This window comes from Mesitornis unicolor, unplaced genomic scaffold (genome assembly GCF_000695765.1).
Source record: "Mesitornis unicolor isolate BGI_N332 unplaced genomic scaffold, ASM69576v1 scaffold7144, whole genome shotgun sequence".
Classification (NCBI taxonomy): Eukaryota; Metazoa; Chordata; class Aves; order Mesitornithiformes; family Mesitornithidae; genus Mesitornis; species Mesitornis unicolor.
Genome location: NW_010180831.1, coordinates 19057 through 28786, shown reverse-complemented (window position 1 = coordinate 28786; position 9730 = coordinate 19057). Strand labels below are relative to the sequence as shown.

General features: G+C 37.4%; 1 protein-coding gene across 1 annotated transcript in view; it reads left to right on the top strand.

Annotated features, from left to right (window-relative positions):
- LOC104539631 (Y+L amino acid transporter 2-like) overlaps window positions 1-8362 on the top strand; it is a gene marked incomplete at its 3' end in the record, with an annotated part of 12606 nt that extends 4244 nt beyond the window's left edge. Inside the window, exons 3-9 of the mRNA XM_010183215.1 lie at window positions 1817-1961; window positions 2936-3059; window positions 3816-3919; window positions 4215-4311; window positions 5650-5799; window positions 7402-7585; window positions 8288-8362. Coding sequence (XP_010181517.1) covers window positions 1817-1961; window positions 2936-3059; window positions 3816-3919; window positions 4215-4311; window positions 5650-5799; window positions 7402-7585; window positions 8288-8362 — 879 coding nt within the window. The remainder of the gene's footprint in view (window positions 1-1816; window positions 1962-2935; window positions 3060-3815; window positions 3920-4214; window positions 4312-5649; window positions 5800-7401; window positions 7586-8287) is intronic.
- Between the last annotated feature and the right edge of the window lie 1368 nt (window positions 8363-9730).

Genomic DNA, 9730 nt, shown 5'->3' with positions numbered 1-9730 from the left:
TGCTGAAACTGGCTTGTAAAACTTGATTGCTTTACCATGTTTGCTTGCCTTCTCCTTTCCTTGGCTGCAGTTCTAATGCATCAGCTGTTTCAATGTAAAGCTACACCAGACTTTAAGAGAGCTTTTTTGTTTAGCCATTATCCATGCGTGTCAGTTGTCATTCATTTGTTCAAGTCTAAAGATACCTGTTTAAATGAATACAGTGCTAGGGGCAGGAACATGAAGATGCAGAGGAAAAGCATTGCTTAAGGGCCACAGCTACATTAAGGAGTAGTTTCCTCTCAAAAACCAAGCTGCTACAGTTTTAAAAAGGCACAAGTCCATGATGTCACCCCTAGAGCAGCTTTGCCCTGTCCCCACAGTCACGAATTTGACTGTGTGTGCAGCTGCCATCATGCAGTTTGGCCAGGGGCTGTTCCCTCTGCTCATGCACCCACATAACCCATGCTGGTCCCTTTGCATTGCTCCATGAGGTCAGGGTGGGTAAAGGCAGAGAGGAAATATTATTGTGAGGAATGCATAATGCCGAGGGCTTTTAGTGGAGTAAAGGTCTTGCCTCTGCTTTCTTTAAGCAGAACCAAGCACTTAAATACAGCAAGGACAGGGAGGAAGAATGATGCAGACTGCTGGAGGAAGCTGTCATCGGGTCAATGCACTCTTTTAAATTTAGCAGCTGTTCTAATGAAGAGAAAGGTTACAATGTTTTAGCCCTGCGTATGCCTTCTGATGTGCTCAGATATGCCTTTTGTTTTAAAACACTGTGAATGCATCTGATTTTGAATATGAGCTGTCTTTAGTAAAACAGCTTTTCTTGGTCCTTTTGGATTTTTCTTTTTTTTTCTTTATCTTCCAACCATTTTCTCCTCCAAAGTGTGTGTATGTCTCATAACTTCACCTTCCTCAGTTTGAACAGTAGTTACTGAGTGACTGAGTTACTGGTAGTTACTGCTTTTCAATGACTGAATTGCTTTTGTGTTATCTGTAAACTCCTTAGTTTAACCATGGGATGAAGTTGTTTCGTTTTGTAAGAAAGACCTTACTTTCTTTCCTAATAGAGGTTTCAGCATGTTTCTGTCTTCCTTAATACTTAACCCACTTCCATTTATATTAAACAGTTGAGTTTGCTTCTGCAAACTCAGTAAGGCCTTTCTTCCCCTTTCCAACATCGCAGTGAAGGCTCATGTGGCTTCATTAACATTTCGTCCATTTTGTTGCATTCTGCAGGTTGTCTTCTCAACCGACTGACTTAAACTATAGGAATATTTTGAAAGGAAAGATTGTTATGTCTCCTCTCTTAATCCTGGGGAACACCTTTGTGGGGCAGAGAATCCCACTGAGAACCATGCCTCCAGGAGTTCCCCTGCCATTGGTCACTAATTCATCTGGTGAAAGTGATAGCACAGACAGGAGGAAGAAATGTGAGACAGATTCAGGAACTGAAATTGGGTTTCCCAGCTGCCTCTGCCTGGCTGAGAGAGCATAGGGTAGGGTTCCCTTCTTCGGTAGGCTAGAGAGCGAAGCCAGGAAATGAGGACACCGTGAATTCTGGTAGAATTACACAATTCACATCCAAATTACAAACATAGGAAAACATCTTCTGCTGTCTCCCTGTGCAAGCGTAGCTGTCTGAATGCCTGACTAAAACCTTCCCATTTGTCAAGTGAAAAGATAAGCTTTGCACTTTTAGAAATAGTAACAAAACCTGGATTCAATGGGGTTTTATTTCCTTTTGGTGAGCCAAGACTTTTGGTGTAGTGTCCTTCTAAGTTGTAATCCTTGAAACATAACAGGGAATTGGTCACTGCCTTTTGTACAGGAGAAACAGAAAACCTGAGAGCTCCATTCAAGGGTTCAGCAACAGACCCAGGGATGATCGCGCTGGCTCTCTACTCTGCCCTCTTCTCCTACTCAGGGTGGGACACACTCAACTATGTCACTGAGGAAATGCAGAATCCTGAGAGGTAAACACATGCCTTTCCTTTTAACCACTGAAGAGTGTCCCAGTAAGACAGGGGTTGGTAGGAAAAGCTGCTCTGTATTTGTTTCTGATTGAAAAATCATCAAACTATTTTCTCTGCAAAAACCTTCTTTTCAAAAGGAGTAAAGTGTGAGCACTCTTTCTGATTATTGTCCTCACTCACTAGTTGTATCACACTAGTAAATCAATCACTTGTCTGCATATATGTATTTTACACCTTACACTTCAGACCAGAATTTTTAAAGGAGGAGATCAGTTAAAGCAGGGAAAAGTGTGGGTCCGTCTGGCCCTCTAAAATTCCCTACTTCTTTCCAGTCAGACAGAAAAAATATTTTATTTTTCCAGAACTGGTTTTGCCACCAGTTGAGTAAGACTGTGTCAGGTTTATGACCCTCTTATCATGTAATCTTCAGCATTACTGTTTACAGGCAAAATGTGTAATTTTGTTAAATATGAAAGGTTAAGTTAAAAAAAAAAAAGTCCACAGTAGCATTGAAAATATAATCTCCTCCCCTTTGTAGGGATGTCAACCTCATGGGAGTGGTGTGCCTCACCTACTCAGGCTGATACAGTCCACCTTGTCTTGGGACATGCATAGGTTATGAGTCAGGAAAAAACTGCTATGATCAAGAAAACATTTAAGTGTGCATTTAAATCTCATTGCTTAAGTGCTCTCTTAAATTGCTTCATAGAAAAGACAGTTTATAAAATTTACAGGTACAAATGTACTTTTTTCTCTAAAACTTGCGACAGACTCATAAGCAGCCAACCAAGCTGCCTATGGAATTGTTTTACACATGGCTGTGCATCATTTTATAACCCCACAATTACACAATGATGGATTACAAAAAGTGGTGGAGGTTTCCATTCACAAATGTTTGAATGTGGGAACAATTTTCTATTTAATTATTCCTTATTCAAAGAACATTAATTAAATTTGCCATTTTCCTTTTGCAGGAATCTACCTATTTCTATTGCAATTTCAATGCCTATTGTGACTATTATTTACTTGTTGACTAATATAGCATACTACGTAGTGTTGGACATGTCAGATCTCCTCACAAGTGATGCAGTGGCTGTGGTAAGTTGTATAAAATAATTAAAACAAAAGTTACTGTATGGATGACACTGCAGAAAAATCTCAGATAACATACTTACCTGGCAAAACAGTTGAAATATTTCCATGCTGAAGGTTGTTGGATTGTTTTAAACTTTGTTTTCATGTAAGAGTACCAGTATATTAGAAGGTGCATTAAAAAAATACATCCAATAAATCTGCTCTTGTAAAATCTTCAGATATACTCCATAAATCCTGCTTGTAACAGTACTTCATTGTAGAAAATGGTTTTACCAGGGCCAGACAGAGACAAAGCTATGGAAGTTCTGGGTGGTTTAAGAACCAGGGGTTTTTCCTATCATTCCAATGTACAGTGTGTGATGTTTAATGCTGCAGGATCACAGCAATATTTTTAATACACAAATATGCAGTGAAATTATTTTTAAAACCTTTTCAATATTTTATACAAAAGTATAGTTATAACTCATGGATTACTACAGTCTATTTATCAGAATACATTAAAGCGAATACATCTTGTTATCTCATTGATTGATCTAGGCTTAGAATTTTTTTAAAATCTTTTCTTAATGTTTCTGGCATTTTTATTTTGATACTGATCATCTTTTAAAATTCTAATTTCCCCGAGTCATTATCAGGTGTCATAAGAAAGCATGGGCTATGACACTATATTTGGGCTGTTGTGTTTTTATGAGACTTTCCCAGGATGGTCCAGATGGTTAAAATAACAGGCCTCACTGTTATTTTCTTTTTCTGTTACAGACATTTGGTGGCGAAACCCTTAGTTATGCTAAGTGGATAATTCCTATAGCAGTAGCCATGTCTTGCTATAGTGGCTTAAACTCGTCAATAATTGCAGCATCTAGGTATGAAGTATAAGATTTATTTTAAATAATTGAAAAGGAATAATTAATTATTTGTCTGCATTCTTTACTATTGCATTATAAAAGTGACACAGTTAGTTTTTTGCCATGTCAAGCTGTTCATTTATGATGGGAGGATTGTTACAAACTGACGTGTCTTCTCATGATCAGCACCAATTGATAAAATAAAGCCACTTGACAATAGAGCGATAAAAGAATTAATGCTGCCTTTGTCAGAAAGCAACACGCTGTTCCTTGGCTCACTGCCTGTTTGAGTTTTCTTTTTTTTTTTTTCCAGGCTGTTTTATGTTGGAGCCAGGGAAGGACACCTCCCCAGCAGTCTGAGCTTGATTCACGTAAAGTGCTTTACTCCAGTCCCTGCTCTCCTCTTCAATGTACGTGACAGCTTAACAGTATAACACCTTGCCTCTGTCTTGTGATTCTCCCAGGCTTCTCCTGTGCTGGAGACATCTTCCTTAAATGTCCACAGTTTCTAAAACTCATTGAGGGGGGATAGTGGTGGTGTTATTTTGTCTGGTGGAGTTTTTTTCCAGTGAATAGAGAATCCTTGATTCACATTCATGTGCTCTCTGAACAAAATTAGTGAGGAGTAAATACAATAGCGTTATGGAAAAAACAGAGATGGCTAAATATATAGCAATATAGACAGGAGTTGTTTAAGTCTTTATGTGAGTTTTCAGAGTGTCACTGGAGTTGAATATGGCAGGAACATCTCTCAGACCCTGCCATAAACTGTTTTTCTAGGACTCTAATTATACCAGGAGTGACAAAGCACTTAGAAGTAAATTCCTGCCATTGGATGCCTATAGGCATATTGATTTTTTTTTTCCTGCTGTCACTATACAAGTGAATCTTGTGACACAAAATCAAGGAACCATAAAGGATAGAATTAGTGGAAATTATTTTAATAAATAATCCGTAAATCTAACAGATTAAAATGAGGGGGAGCTTATGAACAGAGAAGATGGAATCATTGAACAACATTCCATTGCTCTTTATTTGAACATGTGTTTTATTTGGTGTCTTCCATTGCTCTATGTTACATATGGTTTATGAATAGATTAACATCCTGGTCCTGTCTGACATCAAATAATTTTCTAAAAGCTATGATTTCATTATGAATACTCTTCTCAGAGGGATTCTGTTTGCACCAGTAAGATGAGCTATACTCCCTTAATACACCACCATTCAGGTTTTTCAAAGTGAAATTTTTTCCTGCTGATCTGTTAAAACAGACATTAGCATACCTGCATACCATGGAATTTACTCTAATGGTCTTAATGTATAAGTGGACTGTGAAAGCCTCTAACAATGAAACTAAATTAAAAGTTTGCTTTCAAAATGAAGCCAACCAGAAGAGCAGAGTAAGCCGCTGCCTACAGAAAGCTTCTTAGCAGAGTCTGGGGCTCCTCATCTGGCCACCTTAGGAGGGTTTCCTGCTGGTGCTGAAACATAACTTCACAAACCCGATACCTCTTCAGCCAAATGTGGTGTTCTCACTGCTATGTTTAAGGAAGAGATACCACTATGTTTCACACAGCATATTTGCAGATTCCTTAGAGTTTTAAGCACATCCTTCTTGCAAGGACCTGATCTCCTAAATTCAAACAAATACAATGGAAAAAGGGTGTTTTATAACTTTACTACCTCTTTATTTTATAAGATATGTCTTTATTTTCACATTAAAAAGTCTTTGTTTTTATTCTCCCTAGGGCTTAATGACTTTGCTTTATCTACTTGTGGAAGATGTTTTCCTCCTCATTAACTACTACTGCTTCAACTACTGGCTCTTTGTGGGTCTGTCTATTGCAGGACTAATATATTTGAGATATACTCAACCACATAGACCACGGCCTATTAAAGTAAGTAAACAAGAGAGCAAACAAGCTCTAAAAGCCAGCTAATGCATGTGTTTATGTGATCCTTAGTACTACAACCACTACATTACCAGTTTCGTTATAGACTGTTTATCAGCCATAGAAATCCTTTCCACATACAAGGTAAGAAATGAAGGAGTAAAACCAATTTGAGTTTCTACAGGAACATCTGTTCTGGTACGTTTGCTGTGAGGTTGAAATGATATTTATCTTTTTTTTTTTTTTTCCATTCATTCAACCTTATAACTATATTTATTTCAAAATAAATAAGGAATAAAGAAATAAATGCCTGGGGTTCTTAGCTTATTCTGGAACAACCACCTTTTGTATTGGTCACAGCGGACCACACTAGAGCTAGTGAGGGGGGCTCCAGAGGGGTTCACACTCTGATCAAACTTACATGACTTCACAAATTCAGCAAAATCCCTCCAAAGCCCATAAATGCCCAAAATTCTGCTCATGCAGAAGTCCGAAAGCTTAAGTAATCAAATATATTTTGAGTGTTCCCTCCCACAGCATAGTGGTCATAGACAGTGAAATGCAAGTTTAATGAGCGATTGTCAAAGCGCATCTGGCTATCTGTTAGGAGAGGGAAACTGCAGAGAAACAAAGTGTGGCTAAAACTTATTTCTAGTTTTAATCCAGTGGCTGTCCAGGAAGCAGGGACAGAAACCCATAGCTTCCCCCAGGCACACAAAACCATGTGCTGGGTCCTGTTTCCCTATGCTCTGTTGACTCCATGAACTGCATTTCATCTCTGCAGTGATGCAGTAAAAATTATGAGAAATCCAAATTAACAACCTATCTAAATATGTCTTTCTTGTCACTCACTCTCTTTAACCTCCTGCACCATTTTACCAATAATATTTTTTACCTGTTTAAGTGTTAAATCCTGATTATAAAAAACATGGTTCAAACAAAGGAATAAAATATCCTAAGAAATATCTCTTCTTCTGGAACAGACCAAATTTTCCTGAAGCATGTTCACACTTCATTTCATTGTTCACACTATGTCCAAACTCTCCCTCAAAATATGTGGAAGATAAAGATTAAACCTTGCCTTATTGGCAGTTTTGCTATTGACTCTACTAAAGCAGGATTTACAGTCAGATTATAGATAATGACTGTTTAATTCCTATCAGCATTTGCCAGCTTAGTCAACGTCACAACTCCACACACGTTTCCTTTTCTGAAAGGTAGTAGTTGGTATTCATCAACCTACATTTTAACCTTTATAAGGAAAAACAAGTATTCATACCAGTAAACTCTCAGGAGTTTCAGCTAGTATTCAGATGCCAGCTCCTTGACTCTTGAGAAGGCTCATTACTACAGCTAGTGAAAAATACTTGAGTGAAAAATAAATCCATAAAGATATTATTACAACTTTCCTTATTTGTGGTATGATATTTCTTAAGTGCCCAGGCAAAATGTACTGACTGCAGGCAGTCACAAGATTCAGTACATAGTAGCCATATAGTCAATAGTTATGTTTTCATTATTGACTTGTCTAATTTTAATCTGCAAAGCCTGACAATAGAATGATTACTGCATCTTTTAATAAATTTTTGAATTTTTTTGTCTCCACAGCTTAACCTCTTCTTTCCTATAGTATACTGTTTATGTTCCCTTTTCCTGGTCATAGTTCCTCTCTACAGTGACACAATGAATTCCCTTATTGGCATTGGTATTGCCCTCTCAGGCATCCCTGCATATTATCTAGGAGTCTATCTGCCAATTGAAAAAAGGCCTAAATGTCTACAATGGCTCTCTGGTAAGCCAAATCATCTTGTCCTAGTCACTGTGTCAAAATCTTGAATGTTTGGGCAGCAGACAGACAGAATAATTTTTCCTAGAATTCTTTTTTCTTATGAAGTTTTAGTATGCCGTATACAGCATCATCACATGGTCCTGAAAACAAAACCATGCATACCTGTATAAAACAGTCCAATATGTGGATATATATGGTCATCTAACATTTGTGGTGTTGAGCTATTTCAAGATCAGTAAAAGCTATGTAGGATTGTGAAGACAATGCATGCAGTTTGATACTCTGGAAGACAGAGATAACAGGACAGCATTGCTTCACTTTCTGCCCAAGGAATGGAATGTCTGAGTCAGAAAAGTCCATGAATTTCCATAAATTATGAAATACTGAATTAATGGCCTGAAAGGTATTTTCCAATCCTTATATTCAGGCAATCTTGAAAAGAAAGACTTTAATATTTTTATTCAGTTTGAATTCAGCTATCAGTCTGACAATTCAATGAAAATGTTGATGAAAGTTTAATTAAATGAGACTTTAATTATTGAGTTCCTTTTGCCATTAGCTATTTATAACATGTGCTTAATCCAATAGATATTAGGAAAATCTTAAAACACCTTAATCAGTATAGAGCTTTCAAGTCTTCAGACTCCATATTTTTTCCAAGATACATTATAAACTTGTCTCACACATTTTTGCTATATATTACAGCCACAACAACAAAATATGTTCAGATGCTCTTCTACTGTGCTTTGTCAGACCTGGACATAAACATGGAACCTAAGAGTAAATAAGAGTTGCCTGCACATTGAGAGTTGCACCTTGACATTTTCTAGCTGGAGCAATTTTTATCATCTGAAGTTCTCCCCATGTGTTCAGTTATACTAAAGCACTAACCACTGTACTATGCATCAGTTTGATGTCTGTTAATTTGTGCTTGCTTTTTAAAAAATTCTGTTTTACAGGATTTTTAGAAGAAAATATCTGTTAATAATGAGTTATCATGTAACACTTTTGAAACTATAAAGCACTGTATGAACAAATTAGTAAATAAGTGTTAAATGCTAGATTAATTGCAAAAATGTAATAAAAAGTATTAGATCAAGTCACAATTCTAAGAAATAAATTGATAAATATAACAAAAGACAGACCAGATATTTGCAAGATTCAAAACCTAAGTTGGGAAGTAAAAGCCACAGTGTACTTCTAAAAATATAATTAAATTTGCCAAAGCAAAAAATATATAATACAAACTGGTAGACATGCTTTGAGTCAATGTAGTTTTAGTGTTAAACTATTCTAATGCATAATTCCCAGTAGACATAGTGTACCAAAAGGAGAAAACCAAAGTTTTCTGTCATTTATGAGAAATCTTATTTGACAATATCCCCCTTGAATTACCCTTTTGCAGAAGAGATATTTTCAAGGAACAAATTATGCCAATTTAACTGAAGTACTTTTGCTTTCCAGCAGAACATCCTGCTGTATAGCACTGTAAGGGACTAAGTCATGTTCCAGCCAGCGTATGTTCAGGGAAAACACTTCACCTTTTCAAAGTGTCCATTGCTTGCCTAGAAGTATCAAAAGTGGGACCCCCATGAATCATAATTTTTTTCCACAGTGGAACTTATTTATGGACTTCGCAAGGAGAAATGAAAAACTGCTGTTTACAAAATCCCTTGTGTCCCTGCCCAACTCTTCATGCCTTATCAGTTCCTGGTGGCAAGGTAACCTGCAGGTCTCCTTCTGAGCATGCCAAGAGCCTCCAGCATTGGCTGCCAGGTGGTGCCTGTTGCACAACACCCAGCACAGGCGCGTGCACTGGGGAAGCGCATCCACCGCAGGGTGCCGTGAAAGGGAAGGGCAGTTGAGAACTAGGATTGTTCTCTTGAACATTGCGTTTTTCAGTGTGGCACATGGGAATGTACAACTAGTCCTAATTCTTAGTCTCCCGAAATGGAAGAGGCAATAACTGTCTTTAAAAAAAAGCCATCAGCCTTGAAACCTAGACCATAAAAACAGCTGTTCCAGCTCTAATATGGTTCGTTGGTATGTAGTACCATGTTATCCTTGTTGGCAAGTAGTACTTCATTTCTGTAATTATGCTTGAATATAACATACATTGTTTCTAATTTGAGTTTCATAATTCCTATT